We start from the raw sequence: 20,270 nt of genomic DNA on the forward strand, positions 1-20,270 counted from the left end.
TAAACAAAAAAAAAAGTCGTGATTGTGCCTCCCTTTCTCTTTCGCTATTCTTGTTGTTGAGAGGAGAGAGAAAATCAAAATTTAACAGTATTCACTATGTCTGGCGGCATTGCTCGTGGTCGTCTCGCTGAAGAGCGTAAACAATGGCGGAAGAATCACCCCCATGTTTGTCCTCTTTCTTTTTTCTTCCCCTTTTTTTTTAATTTCCTTTTATTTTTTTAGGGTTGATTTTCGTTTTTTTTTTAATTTTATGATGATGATAATTTTTAATTTTTGTAATTAGGGTTTTGTGGCGAAGCCAGACACTCAACCAGATGGTTCGATGAATTTGTTAATTTGGCAATGCATCATTCCTGGAAAAGCTGGGGTAAAACCCTTTCGTCTTCCTGTTTTATTATTTTCTAATTTTAATTTATTTTATTTATAATCAATTAAATTGATTCCTCAAAATTGTGTTTGGTTTCGTACTTTGTGAAAGTTGAGGGAGAATTGTGTTTATTTTTTGGATTTTTTTTTGCTGTTTTATTTGGCAATTGATATTTACAGTAGCGTATCATAATTTGGGTTATAATTCATGTTTTTAATATAATTTATCTTAAATTTCTGTTTAAGAAGTGAATTTGTGAAGTACTGATATTAATTGAGGAAAAAAATTAAGTTTGACGAGTCTAAAAGTTAGATGGTCAGATTGGTCACCCTCTGAACCACACCCTTATCACTGGAGGTTTTTCAATTGGCTTGTTTGATTTTAGGATTAATAGGATCATAGATTCACAATATAAGGGTGGTTGCGTATCGCCGCCTTAAATAGTATTTAATTACAATACCACTTAAAGCTTTATGGCAGCTCTTTGAGTGGAAATATGTGTGGAATTCCTGGTTTAAGGGAGACGAGTGGGAACAGGTCTAGCCCTTAATTTCGAATACAATTTTGTTTGGGATTGGAAACGTATATTTAATGACCTGCAATGCCTTTGATGACAGTATCCTGATCTAAATCCCAAATCATAGGATGTTGAGGACAGTAGAGGAAATTAGGGGCTGAAATCTGAAAGGACCGCTGATCTTAGAGGAGGAGATGAATACGTAAGATTTGAAATTAGAAGAAGGTGATGGCTGATTTGGTTTCCTATGTATGAGAAAACGAAGAGAGTGACGAAGTGGTGACAGTGGATGGTTTGATGGTTGTTTTGGAGGAGTGAAAGATAGGTGAAACAAAATGTGTATGGTAAGTGATCGGGGAAAATGAACATAAAGAGTAAAAAAGATGACCTACCCTTGTAAACAATTAAGCAATAAACTTCACCTTTGTTCTTGCTTCTTACTCCATAATAGTTATCATTGCCTTAGAATTTATATCAGTATTTGGATTTATATATGTGAATAAAGAATAAGGTGAATCCTGTAAGTAACTAGAGTGAGGCGGCTTTGCAACATCTAAAATTGGACAGTCCAACAAGTCGGGAGCTGGTGCAATATACTTTTTGTACACATATACTCCTCGTCAGATATTTGTCAAACACACAGTTATTAAGGGATTTATTGGCTTGCATCTGTGAAGGCATAGGAGCATTGTTCCTGAATATGAAATGTTTGAACTTCTTATCCCTTGACAGAACAAACATTGTGAGTTAGTGACACTGAAGGGCATGTATCTTTGAATCATTGCATTTCATTCTTTTGAGAGAATCCAACCTTGTCTCGCAAGTTAGTCCTTTGTTCCTTGCCGGAATCTCATTGAACTTATTTCTGAAGACCTATGGATCATTAAAGCTGTCATCAACTAAGCTCTAGCTCCATATTTCCACATTCACTGTCCTAATCCTGTTGGAATATGTATAATATCTTAAGAAGGGTTTGCACCTGTTGATTTACTATTCACTGTCCTAATATTTGGGTTTGCACCTGTTGATTTAATATCTTATGTTTCTGAAGGGATATTTGATGTTTTACCATTCCTATCATTGGTCCTTCACTCTTTCCTATGTTGCAGGAATACCTTTCAGGAGGCGTTAATGCGTTATTCTTTCAATATTTTTTTGGTTGTATTTTAGTAAAATTGTAGCCTTCAATTGAGAATTATTCTCTTTCGTCTCAACTTCTTTGTAGCTTATACAGTATTTTCTTTTTTACAGTTTTTTTTCCCTTTTCTATTTCAACGAATGCTTCTTCCATTAACGATTTTTCCTTCATGTTTTATTATTCACTTTTAAACTACTTCCTTGGCTTGTGATTTGTGGTTTTCCGACTATGTGTTTGCTGATTGAGATATGCCATTCTTGCTATAGCTGTCATTTACTGCATTTTCTTATCAGAGCTTCTATCATTACAGACTGATTGGGAGGGTGGCTACTATCCATTGACTATGTATTTCTCTGAAGAGTACCCCAGCAAACCACCTAAGTGCAAGTTTCCTCCTGGTTTCTTCCACCCTAATGTTTACCCATCTGGGACAGTTTGCCTATCGATTCTGAATGAAGATTGCGTGAGTATTGATATTCTTGATTCTTGTATAGCTGATTATCTGATCTCTATTAGTATATCTGGTTTTAATGTCGCATTTTTTCCCATGCTATAGGACTGGAGACCTGCAATTACAGTGAAGCAGATTCTGGTTGGCATTCAAGACTTGTTGGACCAGCCTAATGCTGCAGATCCTGCACAGACTGAAGGTTATCACCTTTTCATCCAGGTGTGTATATCATCTTCTTTGTGTTTTTTTTTTTTTGAAAACTTCTTTGTGTGTCTTTAAACTTGAAAGATCATATATAGTATTTGGATGAAGTCATCTGGTCTATGTCCATTATCAATGAAATCAATTGAAAAAATAGCTTATGTTATTTGGATGAAGTCATCTGGTCTATGTTCATTATCAATGAAATCAATTGAAAAAATAGCTTATGTTATTTGGATGAAGTCATCTGGTCTATGTTCATTATCAATGAAATCAATTGAAAAAATAGCTTATGTTATTTGGATGAAGTCATCTGGTCTATGTCCATTATCAATGAAATCAATTGAAAAAATAGCTTATGTTATTTGGATGAAGTCATCTGGTCTATGTTCATTATCAATGAAATCAATTGAAAAAATAGCTTATGTTATTTGGATGAAGTCATCTGGTCTATGTCCATTATCAATGAAATCAATTGAAAAAAGAGCTTATGTTACTGCAGGACACAGCAGAGTACAAAAGAAGGGTGCGCCAACAGGCTAAACAGTACCCAGCTACCATTTGACAATGGACTTCATACTGGTAGAGGATAGTTGGTAGTCATATCGTAACTCGTAAGGAGTGGTAATTGCAATTCAAGAGCTGTCCTTTGTCTAAGCATTATGTATAAGTTATGACTTGTGTTCATATGTAGTGATCCTGGTAGTCCTTATTTATGAACGTCGTTTGGAATATTTTGTTTCCTTTTGGTCAAACTCTAACACCTACTATGGTGAATGCTGATGGTCTTTGTGTGGTTGCCGATTGGATTCGGGGATATCATGATATTCTGCGTTTAAATGTGATTAAACATGTTGGATCTGCCCTCATTTAAAAGTGAAAGATATTCACTTTTTATTATTTTGTTGCTTACACATATGCCTCATTTTGTTACTCTCAAGTCTCAAATCACGTTTATATTTACAATTCAGTTCATCCTTTTAAGTGGATGTTCATATGAATGAAGTTCCTCCTTTTTCAGAGGTAAGGGCCTTTTATGTGCTTTGGCCCATGCGCAGGAGTGCATCGATGAGTGCAGCGGTGGTGGAAAACAGATTTTCATACATGCAAGGTGATTGTAGATTCTATGCCTGTGTTGTTTGAATTAATTTATCAACCACCCCTTCTGCCTCGCATTGCTCTTTCCGTTTTTTCATTTTTCAATGCCTCCATGTATTCTCTCTCTCTCTTTTTCAGTGTAGGGTTTCTCCTTATACGCAGTACGGAGTACAATCATATTAGCTCTTCACATTGTGTTTTGTGCATATCACTGAATTAAATTTTTTTCTAATTTTGAATTTTGAACAATTCAGTATTCGCATATGAATTTGGCTATATGCTTATACTAATTTTATAAAAACAAATGTTTTGTAAAATGTTGTTGAATTAGGCTAAGGGCTTGTTCTTTTCAGCTTAATTTTAGTTCAGTTTAGCTTAGCTCCAATCAGCTCAGATTTTTAATTTTCTTCTCTTGTAAACAATTCATTTTAGCTCTATTTAGTTTAGTTCAGCTTCAGTTAGTTCAGCTTAATTCAGTAAATCATAATAGACCCTAAATGTGTGTGTGGTTTTTCTTTTTTTTGTAACAGTTTATCTTTTTTGCAATTGTTATTAATGGAAAATTTTTAAAAATTAATGGTTTAACACTTTAACATGAAATTCAAAGAGAAACTTGTTGGATGGGTTATTATTACGAAGCAAAATTGTCATAAAAATATACTTGTACTTTGTCGTATATGTGGTCTCTTTTCGTTAAATATTGTCTTATTTGTACAAATACTACTGTACTTATTTTTGGTCAAATCCTTCCCTCGAATCTTTTTTTGGTCAAGGATTCTGTTTTCACACGATCACAAGTTGAATCTGAAAACTTGTTTTCGTGTCCTGAAAAATAAAGATACTTTATGATAGAGACACCATCGCACGATACAAACTTGCCTAAACCTTAACTTTACTTTTTCTAGTAGCACTCAGTCTTTTTATTTTATCAATCTCATGTCACTCACCCCATTTGATTGAAAAACTCTCAAAAACAATTACAAAATGAGGGTGACGGATGAAGTGTTTTGATAGCTATTACACTGCCTTGGAACGTTTCGTTTTCAACTCATCGAGGAAGGCCACTAGGTTGGCCTGAGATGAACCACCATCCTGGACAGCCCCTCTAGAAGTTTCACTAAGCTTCTTTGCTCGTTGCCTCATCTCTGTTGCCTTCTCGCTATTGTCCATCACAGCTCGAACAGCCATCTCCACCTTCTCTCTTCTTACAAGCTCCTTTCCAGTGTCTTCTAGATTGCACCACTGACTCACCCCCACAGCAACCCCAATCTTGAGCACATCCACCACCAACCTCTCATTGTAGAACTGCTCGGCGAATTGCGGCCACGTTATGAGTGGCACACCAGCAATACTAACCCCTTCTAGTAAAGTGTTCCACCCACAATGTGTTACCATCCCTCCAATAGCTTGGTGCTCTAATATCAACAGCTGTGGGGCCCATTCTTGTATAATTAACCCCTTGTTACTTGCCTCCAGTTTCTTCCTAAGCTCATCAACTGACCATTGCTCATCTTCATTACTACCTTCTATTTTCTCTTTTCTCTTTTGCTTAACAGCCCAAATGAAGTCATGGCCTGATGCTTCCAGCCCAGCCGCGATTTCCTGAAGCTGTTCATCAGGAAATAAGGTCAGGCTACCAAAACTGATATACAACACTGAGCTGGGTTTCTTTTGGTCTAGCCAATCTTGACATTTCTTCCAACAATCAAGCTCAGCCGCGGAAGCCTTGCCTTCTTCCTCCTTATTGCAGAGGAAAAGCGGGCCAACGTTCAATATCTTGATCCCAGAGAGTTTGTTGTAGCATTCTTCATACTCCTTTTCTGCTTCACCAAAGGTGTTAGCCAACACCCAAGAGCTCTTAAGCTCGCCCTCTCGAATTACATCCATCAAGTGGGTAAACCCATTTGGGTTCCGAACCCATAAAGGGATTTGAGATTTCATCATCTCTATTTTGTGAGGCAGTGAAGGCAATGTTACTAAATCATCATCTTTTTCAACTTGTTCATGTGGTGCATGGAACTTAACACACAGCTCACAACATGAAGAGAAAACACTACTAGTCAACTGAAACACCCTTGGGACCCCGATTTCCGCGGCGAAATCAGAGGTCCATGGGTAAAACATATCAGAAACAATGCAATCAACAGGCAGGATTTCTCTGATCAAGACTTCAGTTGCATTACGAAGCATGTGAATACCGGTGAATATTTTGCTTCTCATATCATCAGAAGTGATCTTGCTGAAGTTTTCGATGCCGGGCGGGAGGCCGACATCGGATGCTGGAAAGGGAAGGGCATGGATTGTGATAGGCAGGTTGTTGTCTGAGGTTTGGAAAAGAGGAGCATTAGCAGGGGTGGTGATAATGATGCATTCAACACCATGAGATGCTAAAGTTTTAGCAAGGTCTGCCATTGGAAGTATATGCCCTGGTGTTGGGAATGGAAGGAAGATGATCTTCAACTCCATTATTTTCTGGTGAAGAAAGTAAATAATAATGAAATAAAATGACAAATGTTTTACAGTATCAAGGTTTTTGGATTAATAATGAGGGAGGGTTTAAGGTTTGGTAACGAGCAAGGTGGTATTTATAAAAACTAGCCACGTAGCTAGGCCTTACGTTTTATTTACAGGAAATACTCTCGATAGTCGGTTCTCGATAGTATTCAAGTATATTATATGGAATAATGTCTGCGTAGTGCGTAGAATAGACAAACTTGCGCGAGGAAAACGAGTTTGAATCTTGCAACATTTTGAGATTTTGATTCTTTTTATACAACTTCTTTATTCCCTCTCTAGTTTAATAAGTTTAATAAGTGTTATACTAATCAAACACGGTCATGTTTTAATAAGTGTATAATTGTGGCGAATCCAGGATTTTGTCCTTATGGGTTCGGAATATTAAAACGCATACAATGATATCTAGTATCATAAATTTTAAACTGATAAATCGGGTATACACAATACATGTCAATTTGAGGTATTGAATGTTCATTTAATTTTAAGGCGCTTCATTAATTAGAATTGAATTTCGAGAGGGTTAAGCAAATGAATTTTATGATTTTGACAAACAATAATTCGAAATATACTCTAAATCTTTCATCTCTAAATAATAAAAAAAAAAAGCCAAAATATATATACACATGAACATCTACTATTTCACGACGCCGTGTCACGGCAATATCTGCTGTGCATGACATTTTTTAGGGATTTTATTCGCATCACCTTCACTTCTAGGGTTCCGTGTTTCACCCCTCTTATTTTCTCTATAAATACGAGGCTGATTTCCTCAGTTTTCGGGAACCAAAAAAATCATTCTCTCTTCCTCTTTTATTCACCAAAAAATCATTCTCTCTTCTCTCTCATATTCAAAGCCTTAAACCTATTTTCTTAATTACACTATTCCTTCCCTAAGCACTCCAAGGATTCCATACTTGACCCGATGTTCTATCCTTAAACCAAGGCGTGAATGGTAGAATTAACTGCCCAAATCAACTCTACTTTTATTTAATTTAATTCAACTTAATTGATTTATACTTTTATTGAAGTTACTAAGAGTTTATTCATGATGTAGCAATATAAGGAAACGCGGAAAGTGAGTAATTAATCACTTAATTACTCTTATTTTTATTTTTGTTGCTAGTATAATGACTAGGTTTATTTTTATTTGATTTGATTAACGATATTATGGTTAAATTGTTTCCAATATTAATGTTTATTCTATTATATTGAATTGATTACCATATTGCATGTGTTAAGGGGAATACGTAATTGAATGTAATGCCTAATAAGATAATTTGGACAACTGGTTTAGGTTCCTTTTTAATCTTGTTGTTTAATCAAGTGATCACAATATTTTTTTATTCAACCAATTTAGTCTAATATTAGTTGGAAGCAAATTAAATCTTTGTTTGCATGCCTTTGAGATTGCAAGAAATACTTTTCACTATAAGAATCGAGTAGAGGCCAATACAAGCGAACGTGACTCCATGACTCACTTCGTATCATCATCCCCGGTCCTCCTTTCGTGGTGATTATGAATGTGGTGTAACCTTCACGGGTCAATCGTTGTTTCCTTCGTTGTCCCTTATTCATGGATGTCTTAAATGATCCGTGAACGGTTTACAAGTTCCTTAAAAACTTGTTGGCGGCTCCATACTTTATTTGTCCCTAATCGTATATGTCAAATCTCGATTCCTAAGAGTGCCAAGCATATTCACCACTATGTTTAACGTAGGCACGCTTCAATTGACGCCTACAATGATGTAATAAGTATTTAGTACATTTAAGCCGAGTAAAACAAAAGACAATGATAAGCTATATGAAAAATCCCTCACTTAACTCGCAAATTAGAAAATACATACACTTGATTACATGAAACTGGGATGATTTTGATATATTTTTTTTTGAAACAAAGTACATACGTATAGATCAAAGCACATAACATAGTAGTAAAGCACAAATGTGTTAACAGAAACTAACACATAGTTGGAAAACGAGTGATGGCATATAAAAAAAAAGAATGTAATAATCTAAAAAAGCACATTAACACAGTAAAAGCATGTTACACAATAAAAGCACAATAGATTGTCATTAATCAGGTTGCATATAAGTATACATACAACTGGCTGTAGATTCTATTAATTGTCACTTAGAGCCTATTCTCTTCAACTTAATTTCAGTTCAGTTTAGTTTAACTCTAATCAATTAGTTCAGTTTAGCTCCTAATTTCATTCTCTTATAAAATATTCATTTCAGCTCTATTCACATCACATTATTACACTTATATAGTTATATGACATCACTATATTTCATGAATTTCAAAATAGAATCAAAACTCATCCTTGGTACTTTATAGACATCTTTATTGGTGTCTTGTGGTTTCAAACCTCCTTATATGACCCCAGGAGTCGTCCAACACATTCAGGCCCTGTTCTTTAGAGATGCTCTGCTCTGTCTATCCTGCTTTGCCCTGCCGTGCTGAAATTTGCTCTGCTATGTTCCGTAGTGTGTGGAAGCTTAGCCCTGTTATGCTCTACACTGCTCTTCTTTATCCTGCTCTGCTCTGCTCTGCCCAAAAGCTCAAAAGAACAGGACCTCAATTTTAATGTCAAAAACTAACCCAAAATCGAGCCTTCAATTTTGGCCAATTTTCCACTTATTTTGACCCGAAAATAAAAATTGCCGAGATGCTTACCATGGACCCTAATACACCCCGGGAGTCTATTTGGGTGGGTACAACCATCAAATATGCCTTTAAACGGTCAATGTACCCGTTTGCAACTTGCACCAATTTCGTGAAATCAAGCCTACCACGGACATTCATGACAACATATAATGGTCATATATGGTTCCAAACAACATTATATGACTCTGAAATGTATCCACTAGGATCTCATGCCTTTTAGTCACCGAGTCCCGTAACCTCCAAAATTCTCAAAAAGCGTGGATAATAGCCTTCAATTTTGGAACTTTTTGACCTTTTTTCGCCCAAAAATAAAAATTGCTGAGATGTTTACCATGGTCCCTAATACCCTCCGGGAGCCCATTTGGGGGGGGGGGGTAAAACCATTCAATATGCCTTTAAACAGTCAATTTACCCGATTACAACTTGCACTGATTTCATAAAAGCAAGCCACACCACAGAAATTTATGACAATATATAATGGTCATATATGGCTCCAAACGTCATTATATGACCCTGAGATATATTACCTAACATCTCAAGACTTTTCGATACCGAGTCCCAAAACCTCCAAAATTGTTAAAAAAAACGTGGATAAGCCTTCAATTTTGACAATTTTTTATTTTTTTTTGGCCGGAAAAAAAAAATTGTCGAGCTGATTTCCATGGACCCTAATACCCTCTGGAATTCCATTGGGGTTGGTGGAACCATTCAATTTGCCTTTAAGCATCCAATTTAACCAATTTCGTACACGTCTCTTGTATTGGCTATAAGCTTCCACGGGGCCTTTACGTAGCCTAATTATGGTCATATATGGGTCGAAACAAAATTATATGACCCCGTGATGCATCTCGTAGTGTTTCGTGAATTTCCGACACCGAGTCCGGACACCTCTTAAATTGCTCCTTCCGTATATCATTTTTTCACCCGGCGAGATTATGCATCCATGTACTTCCATGATTCCCAAAAGGCCTTGGGAGTCATAAATAGTTCCCTAAACCATCTTATTCATCCTTAATCATCATGTCTTAAGGGCCTTGGGAGTCGTAACTAGTGCCGAAACCAAGTATGCGTTGTCCTTGGGTGCACATGTCTTGTGCACATCCCGCACGACCCCTTGTACTATCCAACATCCCAACACTTAGGCTTTGTGACTTGTCTTAATTCTGTGCTTGGCATTTTTTAGCATACGAGATGCATTGCTAACCTCGTTTTCCAAAATATAGGTGTTTTAGGGAATAGGGGGGAAGGGACAAATCGAAGCGACATAGGGCTGAATATTAGTGGATCGTGGGTAGCAAGGCTACTCTGCCATTTACAATACCTCGTCGTGTATTTAAATCGTTCGCAAAGGATTCAACGCGCCGCTCGGTAGAAATTGTATTTCAAGGTGGCTCTCACGGCGCATCCACCACTTGAGCTTAGCCTACGACACTACCCTTGGGGTCGAAACCCCTACTGCAGGACGGCGATCGGTCGGCGGGCGCATGCGTCGCTTCTGACCTGGATTCTGACTTAGAGGCGTTCTGTCATAATCTAGCACACGGTAGCTTCGCGCTACTGGATTTTCGACCAAGCGCGATGACCAATTGTGTGAATCAACGGTTCCTCTCGTACTAGGTTGAATTACCATTGCGACACTGTCATCAGTAGGGTAAAACTAACCTATTTTACAACAGTTTAAACCCATCTTACGTTCCCTATTGGTGGGTGAACAATCCAACACTTGGTGAATTCTGCTTAACAATGATAGGAAGAGCCGACTTTGAAGTATGAAAAATAAGCAATGTCACTATGAGCGCTTGGCTGCCACAAGCCAGTTATCCCTGTGGTAACTAATGTAACACCTTTAGCTTTAAATTCAAAAGGTTGAAAAGATCGTTAGGCCACGCTTTCACGGTTCGTATTCGTACTGAAAATCAGAATCACTCACTTAACTCACACATTAAAAAATACACCTGAATACCTGATTACATGAAACCAAGATGATTTTTTTTTTTTTTTTTTTTTTGAAACAAAGTACATATGTATAGATCAAAGCACATAACATAGTAGTGAAGCACAAATATGTTAACAGAAACTAACAAATAGTTGGAAAACGAATGATGGCATATATAAAAAAAAAGAATGTAATAATCTAAAAAAGCACATTAACACAGTAAAAGCACAATAGATTGTCATTAATCAGGTTGCATATAAGTATACATACAACCGGATGTAGGTTCTATTAATTGTCACTTAGGGCCTGTTCTCTTCAGCTTAATTTCAATTCTGTTCAGTTTAGTTCAATTCAGCTGTAATCAATTCAGTTTAGTTTAGTTTAGCTCTAATTAGTTTAGTTTAGTGTAGCTCCTAATTTCCTTCTCTTATAAAATATTCATTTCAGCTTTATTTAGTTTAGTTCACCTCTATTCATTTCCGTTCCAATCAGTTCAGTTCAGTTTAGTAAATCAGAACAGACCCTTACTAGTATGGGGGAAAAGTCAATAATGTTATTATTCCAATCGTTCACATTCTCTTTAGTTTAGATTTTTAATTTTTAATGTGTGTTTGTAATCTCCCATAATATTTGACTATTTACAACTCATTTGCTCCATGTCTTGTATTTTTCAAACTAAGGGTGTTTTGTAAAAAGTCGGAATCCTACTTGTACACTAAGATCCTGTTATTTTGAGCTGTATTTTTCTGCTCTGCTGATACTTTATCTGCTTTGCAATGCTCAATATTAAACTGTAATTAATAATTCATTCTTACTAATTACAGAATAATAATTAATTACTAATTATTGAAGCTCCCATGATTTCTAAAAGACAATAGGAGACCTATTATGTGGTCGAAATAATCTAATCTAAGATTTAGCCTAAGACTTTGTGTCCCGTTCATTATGTCTTAAGTCGCTTGTTGATAATACTATGTCATGTCATGCCGTGTCAAAAAAATAAAAATAAAATTGGGTTACTCATACAATTCTAGTTCATTTTGGTTGGATTATATTTGAACAAACAGTTTCAATAATAGAGTATTCCTTATATTTTAAGTTAAAAGTCTACCAATAAGTCTTGCATAAGGCGGGCTAACGTTAATTTTATTGTAAGACGGTCAATTTGAGAGTAACTTTAATTCCGTTAAGGATAACTTTTAATTGGTACCTGCATTTGATTGTATTTTAGTGTAATGTCGAATGAATACATACTATTAAGATTAATATAATTGATTTAATATATTATAAGTGTTTTTAAAGGGTAAAATATATGTTAGAATAATACTCGTAGTATTTTGTAGTATAAGAGTACCTTTAAATATATTTACAATATTAATTTTAAGGATTATTTGGCTTTTACCGCAAAAAAAAAATTCAAAAATTTATTGTTTACCTCTAAAACTTTTAAAAGTTTTATTTTACCACAAAAAAATAAAAAAGTTTTTTACCACCTGTTGTCAAAATCCTAACGGAATATTTTAAATTCTTCGATTTTCGTGCCGAACACATGGTCTTGAGGGGTATTTTGATCATTTGATCCAAATTGAGGTCAGAATTGACAAAAAAAAATTGATATTTTAGGTGGTTTTGGGGTGGTGGTTTAGGGTTAGGGAAGGCCGAAAACGGTAGGGGAAGGGGTGGGGGGTCAATTTCGGTGGGGGGAACGGGGCCGGGTTGCGGATTCCGATGGGGGGAAGGGGAAAGGGGGGTGGTTTTGGTTCGGGGTGGGGGTTGTGGTTGCAAGAACGTCAGGGAAAGGGAAGGGGGGTTGCGTAGGGTGGGGGAAAGGGAGGGGGGTGGGTTCGTGCGACGCCGGCCGAAGCTCTGGGCGCCGGCAGGGGGAGGGAAGGGGTGGCAGCTGAGGGGAGGGGTGGATGGTTTTTTTTTTCTTTTTTTTTTTAAAAAAATTTTAATTTATTATTATTATTTTTTTTTTTAGAAAAAATAAACTTAACGAAACCCTAAAAAAAAGGGTATATGTCAGGCAGTAAAATAAAATAAAAGTTTTCATTGATAACAAAAGTGAATTTGATGTGTTTGATAGGTAACAAAAGTTAAAATATCTCCATCTTTCAAAAATTACGAAATAGAGATACCCACCACATTGACGGCTCGATTTACTCCATCCCCCATATCTTCCAACTCCCTTGTCAATCTTCCATGGAAGAAATGTCATCATACTATTATGCCCCACCACCTCAACACCCACACCCACCTCCACCACCATCTTCCGATATTCACTCCGCCTTCTACAACACTCACTACCATCCTCCTCCGCCGCAACATCCGTCGCCAACGGCGGCTCTACGTCACTCTCACCACCTTCCTCCGCCATCCCTCCACCCTCCTCCTCCTCCGCCTTCCTCCTTCTCCCACCATCCACAACCCCAGCATTCTTCTCACGACGAACTTCGCACCCTTTTTGTCGCCGTACTTCCCGAAGATGTTAAGCCTCGCGAATTGTACAATCTCTTCCGCGATTTTCCTGGCTATTTGTCATCCAATCTTCGTTCTCCTTCCAAGACTTCTCAGGTTTTTTAAATTCTCTTTTTTATTAGTTTTAAGATTTGCAATACAAAATTCAATCTTTAACTTGGCAGAAGCTATAATATTTTGGGGATGAATCATAAAATTTTGATGCTTGAATTAATTTTAGGGTTTTGATTAGTATAATTATTGTGATTTGGGAGTGGAAGGAATTGGGGTAAAAAGGGATCACACAAATTGTTTGTTTTTCTACACGATTATTGGGGAATTCATAAATTCATTAGCTGCGAATGGTAATCAATTTCAAGACTTTCAACAGAACTTTAGTATTGATTTGCAGATTCTTAAATTAGATTATTAGTTTAATTGATAGATAACTTGAAACTCACTCATCATTTAAACTTGGGGCGGCTAGTTTTCTTGTTTATTCTTATAGTAATGCATCATAGACTCACAGTTCTATCCACAATGAGAGTTGAGACTGTTAATATTGAATGAAACTTGACATTTGTTTAATATTAAGAGCTATGAGCAACTTGTGTTTGTTGGTGGCAGCCATTCGCTTTCGTCGTGTTTGCGGATCAAAAGTCTGCAGTCACTGCAATGCATGAAATAAATGTAAGGTTTTATTTATTTTTATTTTCTCATTGATATTACCATTGTGCATATAAGTATTTTTTTAAAGGTATGAGTATTGTCAACATGGGGATGTTAATTGATTGTGACAAGTTCAAATTGACACGGAGGGATGATTGATTAATTTAGCCTGTTTGATTGTTTGAACAATATTCTCTTGTCATATATATTTTGTGCATTAAGACAAAATCATTTCACCAACTAGATTGCTGGAGTTCGATGTTGTTAATTGAATTATGCCTTCACGGCCTGTTTTATACAAGTTCACAAGATAAGGTTATGCTAAAGAATTCTGATACTGAATGCTTTTGTAAATGTTCATGAAAACAACGGTTTTTACTTCCAAGTAGTTGGTCTTCTTTGTTGATTATTATTACCGGTCATGAGTCATGACCGACCTTTATAGATGGTACCAAAGAAACAATAATATTGCTTTGGGAGTGTATGACATTTACCATGAATATCATTAAAAGACTCCCCCCACACCCCCCACCGTTACAATTTTTAACAAACTTGTTAGTATTCCCTCAATATATGACCTTATAGTAAACAAGTCATCGGTTCTTACATTTTACGAGGCGTTACATTTAATGTCCATGAGGCCCCCCCTCCCCCCTTCTTCATACTTGTGCATGTGCACCGTCATACACCTTCTGCATTCTTAATAACTTCACACTGATAATCTTGCAATTGGTCCAATGCTAGGTGTGGGTAGTTTGAGGTGGTTATTTCCAGATGGCAACTTTTGTAAAGATCACACATTTTCTTCATGCTTCTATCCCTTCATAATTGATCAAAATTTGAAAGTTTATATTGAGGCAGCCTAACATAATCCCATATGACTATTTTTCTTATGTATAAGTCACAAGAATACAATCATAGAAGAGGGTTAATACTTTCAAAGTCCAAATGGTGCATATTAAAAATAAGATGAAGTAATCCTTTAGAATGGCTTTATGAATTACACTGTTAAGAAGCAATTGTTTAGTTGTATGAAGCACAATATTGATTGCTCTTGTTTCTTATTGTTTGTGTTAGGGCATGGTCTTTGATCTAGAAAAAGGATCAACCTTATACATTGACCTTGCAAAATCTAATTCACGATCTAAGCGTCAAAGGACAGGTTTGTAGCGCTTATATCCTTCTTTTGATCTATAACTAACATTTGTCTTCAGACTTTTGGTGATTAATATCCAACAAAAACCAATTTTTAATTAGCAAAATGTTTATTGCTTGGTGATCAGATGATGAAGGACCTGCTTCAGATAAGAAACATAAAGGATCTCCTGCTCTTTTAAGAGGCAGTGTTGAGTTGGGTAAGATTGTTTTTACATTTTGGGTTTGTTTTTTTTTTTTTTTTTTATTGTTTATTTATTTAATCACTCTAATGTTACTTTTAATTAGTGGCTTCACCACATAACATTGACCAGACTGCACTGTGACACTGACACCATATGCTGAAAAGGAATTTAGAAACCTTGCAGAAGTTATCCCCATAAGTTTTTATTATTTTTGTTACACAATCCTCATTTCTCTTTACACAGTGCTAGTTTGTCACATGAAAGCACGCTCGTCTTCAAACTCACTTTGCACATTTTTTTTTTTTCACGTTTGGGCACTAGCAGGTATTGGCAGCTTTCACATTCATGGGATGGGTAATTCTGCTTACAACACGATTGGTTATCCATCTGCACAAAGGTCAATTGCACTACTGCACATCTTTATTACTTGGATCCCAAAATGCCTTTGGCCTTCTAAGCACATGTTTGCCTTTGTAATTTATCTCTTAAGTTTGGAGTAAATTGGCTTGCTTAATTTTGTTTTGTGTCCTGAGGTTAAGAGTGACTTAATTTTTGTTGTGGGTCAACTTCTGATACATGTGGTGGTTGTCTGACCTTTGTTTCCCTTCTGTCATTTAGTCATTGGAGCCATAGTAGCAGAGGCATCAGTGAAGCGAATGCTGCCAAATCTGTAAGTCATGTTTGGATGCTATACACGCTGTTAGGTCTTTCTATCTCTATGTTGATTTGTTGTGTGTGTGTGTGTGTGTGTGTGTGTGTTTGTCTGATGCACTGAAAGAGTTCTAAAATTGTTTTCTTTTTTTTATACAGAGCCATAGTTCAGCTTCCCATATTCCGCAAGATAACCCACCATGTCCTACAATCTTTGTGGCTAATTTAGGCCCTGATTCTTTGGAAGAAGAGTTAACTCAAGTTTTTTCAAGGTCTGTAGCTGCCACTGCCCTGCTTATAAATTGCTGATGTTCTTAGACCATCTCCAATGGTGATACTCAAGTTTGAGTACTGAAATACAACATGAGTTGTTTTTTTACCTCAAATGGTGATACCCAACCCAATTCTCAATTTAGCAACTCATGTGAAGTCTAGTCTCCCAATAGTGAGACTTTTTAAAGTATACTAATGTCATTTTCAATTTATGGCCCACTAAATTATATTATAAGTTTTTTTTACAAAAAAAATAAAATTAAAATTTAAGTAAATTACGAAACATATTATAATATTGATAAGGGCCCACACTTTTTGTCAAATGAGACTCAAAGTTGAGTATCTAAACTTAGCAACTTTCTTTGAAGTTGCTAAGTTTAGATACCAACTAATTGGTATACAGTGCAAAAAATACTCTCTCTCTCTCCTTAAGATACTCACTTGAGTCTCACCATTGGAGAGGGTCTTAACTTCCTAGTTTCTCCTTCTTTTCCTTTACATTATTATTGTTGTTCTGGTTGTAACTTGTAAGTATGTGCTTGTTGCTTTCTTACAGATGTCGTGGATTCTTAAAGCTGAAAATTCAGGGAACATATGGGGCTCCTGTTGCATTTGTTGACTTCCAGGTCCTCTAGTTCTGTTGCCTGATTATTCTATACCTAGTGTTGGTTGTGATCGAGTTATGCTCAATTTGTTTAATTAATTAATTTATAGTCAACAATCTAATAAATACTTTTAGTATGCACCATGCGAGTCCTCAGCCATTTATTAGCTATCCAGTTTGTACCTCAAGAGAATCCTTGAGTTGCTGCCTTAGCTTTAGGCCCTTGAAAATAGGGGTGTTAATGAGAGGCTATAGGCCCTTGCTAAAGTGAAGTCTGCTTTTTTGTAGAGTGACTGAGTACATCAGGTCTTGGCTAAAGGCTAATCATGAATTCGAGGCAGTACCGGGGGGGGGGGGGGGGGGGGGGGGGGGGGGAGGGTTTCTGTGCTTAGTACTTTGCTGTAAATTCCCAAAGCTTGCAGGCCCTTGGTGTCCTTTTTTTAGATCTAGAAGTGCTTGCTTCTTTCATAAAGAAATAAAAAAAGTTTGTTAATTATTGTAAAATTCCAATATTTACTGGGGCAAGCTCATTCTGGTGCAGGATACTGCCTGCTCAACTGAAGCTTTGAGTAAACTGCAAGGCACAGTTCTTATCTCGTCTTCATCTGGTGACGGCTTGCGTTTGGAGTATCCTTTTTGTTCCCATTGCTTTATGTTTACTCTGTTCTCTTTCAATTGTAACCAAGAGAAGAAGGGGGGAAGGAGCTATTTTAGGAGCTTGTATTATGAGCTGCAATTAAAAGGGTATAGACATTGTATATACATGGTTTCTTTTAGAGATTTTGTTTTGCTTAACAAATTTCAGATACGCTAAATCAAGGATGGGTATGCGAAGAAAGCCCAAGTAGGTTGAAGTTGAATTTATCATCTATGGAGATGTCAATGAATTTGTTTGTAACTTTGTATGGTTTCACAGAGGTGCTTTCGAAGACAGTTGTGTTACTTATTAAAAAATTTGGGTGTCCATCAGCATTTGCTGATTGTAGTGGGGGATCAATTAACTTCATTTTGAATCTTATTAAGAGGTGTTTTGAAAAATCTTTGTTGGTGTATAACTTGCATTTTATTTTTGTTAGTATATAATGAAGTGACATTTATTTATTAGACATTTTTTTTGTTGAGATATAACAGAATCAGTTAGTGTTGAATCTAATTTGTTGTCCAATTGGAATGTTTGGTTATTACTGCTGCTGTTTGGATGGAGGTAGCATAAGTAGATCTGTTATGCGAAGTTATTTTTGAGGGGAAGAGATTTCATGTTTTTTTTTTGTAATTCCTTGAGCAAGAATACATACAGAGCTAGTTAATTTCACCAGTGATATACTTACTATAAGAGACGAGCAAATATCCTTGATTGGGTTACGCTTACGCAATACAAACGATACAGCGAAAACAGATGAAAAGTTGAAAAACCCTGTATATCAATATAAATTTCGAACTTATTTTTGTCTGTATGGAATTCTATAAGAATACAATCACAAAGCCAATCAGTTCTGTAACTCAAATCAATTTTACAGTTGTAAAAAACTAAAATTTAAAAGGTGGATAAAACAATCTCTAACACAATCATAAATTCATAAGACGTCAAGATGTGCTGCTGCTGCCAAGAGGCTCACTTATTTCAAGCAGTTCATTTGTAAGGCCAGTGAATACCATGTCATCAGACTCAATTGGCTTGAATTTTACAAGAGCTGATGGAACTAAATCCTCTTGCTCGAGTGTCAATGCTCTCTCTCCCGGTGCAGGAAAACATGGGATCACACGCCGTTTGAGTGGCACAGGATGTATCAGCTCAAATTCCAATCCCTGTTGCTTAAGAGCCGAGCTGACAAACTCGTAGAGAACGCTAGTTGGCTCCTTGGGTGAGAAAACACCTTGCAGAACCACTCCATCAGGAAACTGAACCCTGATAATAGTCCTTGTATACCTCTTCCGAGCAGCTTGAGCTTGCTTCTCCTTGAATGACTTGGGGATCAAAAGCTGAGAATCAGCCATTTTTTTCTTCCTCATTTCGGCTTCTCTCCTCACCTCTTCAGAAGACAGCTGATAGAATGAGTCCGGTAACACAATTCGCGCTGCAACACTCTCAGAGACTGAAAAGAACACTTTAATTTCTCTATCAATGATCTTCGGCTCATTCTCTTTAACCTTCTTTTCCACTTCAACCTTCTCATCAACCTTTACTAAAGGCGCAGACGACACACTTCCATCAGGTTTCGCCTGTTCCATAATGTTTACAGTCTCTTTAATCTTCAGAAGGCGCTCTTCGGAAGGGGTATCCATCACAGCCCACATTTCTCCTCCCTCTTCTTTCAGTCCAAATCCAACCTCTTCTAGCAGCTCAATTCCTCCTGTTACTTCACCAATAGCCTCCCTAATCTTAGGATTACCCATTCTAATCCTACGAAATTTGGGATTCTCCGGTTCCTTCACTATGTTCCTCAATAACCTCATTACAACATCAACCGAACTATCTGATGGATTTCCTGATAAATACACACCAACACAACCTCCCAATTTATTCGTCAAATCCGCCTTATTTTCATTACCATCCATTACCACTGAATCCGAACCCAAATCCAAATCCAATTCTACACCATCACCATTCTTGCTAGTCTTAGCAACAATACATGATTCAACATGAATTGACACATCTTCTTCAGAAGTAAAACCAGAACCACAAATTGGGCATTCAAACACATTAAGTGAGTACCCATTTTTGTTTCTTTCACCATTTGTTATCAACGAGTCAAATGGATCAAACCCATCTTTAGAAGGGCGATCTTGTTTTGGATCCGTCTTCGAATTCGAACCCTTTTGACCATCAAAAGAGGTGGGTCTAGGATCAGAAACTGGCGAATTCTTCTGAGATAAAGGTTTGGATTGAACAGATGATGGGTTTTGATTCCTGTTTGGATTGACAGATTGAGAAGGGCGAGTGAGGTTAGGATTTGTGGGTCCAGAAGAAGCTGAAGAAGAAGAACCCAGAACTCTGCCTTGACCCTTGAATTTGCCAGAAGAAGAAGATGACATTTGAGTATTAACCTTTTTCATGAATCCTTTGAATTTGTCTTTCATGTCATCCATTTTTTTTTGCTGCAGATCTGTATGTGCAGATGACAAAGGAGAAGAGAGAGAAAGTGGATGATGTTTGATGATTAAAAAAAAAAAAAAACTACCAGTAATTGGAATGAGCAAAAAATATAAAGACGCGTACAATTAATTATATACGAGTACTCTTGATGTTGTAATTGGTTGATTAACCTGATTCGGTATTTTCTCGCTCGTGCCCAGAAATTTCAATGCCTGGAACTCTGGAAGGCAGGATTGCTGGAACTTGTTCGTTGACCCTGAAAATTCAAGCCTAATAGACCTTAAAATTT

At 36.7% G+C, this 20,270-nt stretch overlaps 3 protein-coding genes and 1 pseudogene across 4 annotated transcripts; 2 read left to right on the forward strand and 2 right to left on the reverse strand.

Annotated features, from left to right (window-relative positions):
* LOC145601397 (SUMO-conjugating enzyme SCE1-like) lies at positions 1-3,514 on the forward strand. The gene is made up of 5 exons (XM_081657409.1): positions 1-165; positions 284-367; positions 2,333-2,485; positions 2,579-2,692; positions 3,177-3,514. The coding sequence occupies exons 1-5, from the start codon at positions 97-99 to the stop codon at positions 3,237-3,239; spliced, it is 483 nt and encodes a 160-aa protein (XP_081513535.1). The 5' UTR covers positions 1-96; the 3' UTR covers positions 3,240-3,514.
* Positions 3,515-4,789: 1,275 nt separating this feature from the next.
* Positions 4,790-6,238, reverse strand: LOC145602630 (UDP-glucosyl transferase 73DL1-like). The gene has a single exon (XM_081658802.1). The coding sequence runs from the start codon at positions 6,236-6,238 to the stop codon at positions 4,790-4,792; it is 1,449 nt and encodes a 482-aa protein (XP_081514928.1).
* A 6,845-nt stretch (positions 6,239-13,083) lies between these two features.
* Positions 13,084-17,991, forward strand: LOC145602047 (uncharacterized). Of its 2 annotated transcripts, none has more exons than XM_081658158.1 (10): positions 13,084-13,467; positions 13,978-14,040; positions 15,097-15,181; positions 15,303-15,374; positions 15,681-15,756; positions 15,978-16,029; positions 16,170-16,282; positions 16,840-16,909; positions 17,429-17,514; positions 17,693-17,991. In XM_081658158.1, exons 1-10 carry the CDS (start codon positions 13,096-13,098, stop codon positions 17,733-17,735), a joined length of 1,032 nt encoding a protein of 343 aa, XP_081514284.1. In that variant the 5' UTR covers positions 13,084-13,095; the 3' UTR covers positions 17,736-17,991. The 2 variants fall into 2 exon arrangements, with proteins under 2 accessions (XP_081514284.1, XP_081514285.1); XM_081658159.1 differs by having other exon boundaries at positions 15,684-15,756.
* A 315-nt stretch (positions 17,992-18,306) lies between these two features.
* Positions 18,307-20,056, reverse strand: LOC145601619 (plant UBX domain-containing protein 2 pseudogene; annotated as a pseudogene).
* Between the last annotated feature and the right edge of the window lie 214 nt (positions 20,057-20,270).

Source organism: Chenopodium album, chromosome 21 (assembly GCF_948465745.1).
Source record: "Chenopodium album chromosome 21, dcCheAlbu1.1, whole genome shotgun sequence".
NCBI lineage: Eukaryota > Viridiplantae > Streptophyta > Magnoliopsida > Caryophyllales > Amaranthaceae > Chenopodium > Chenopodium album.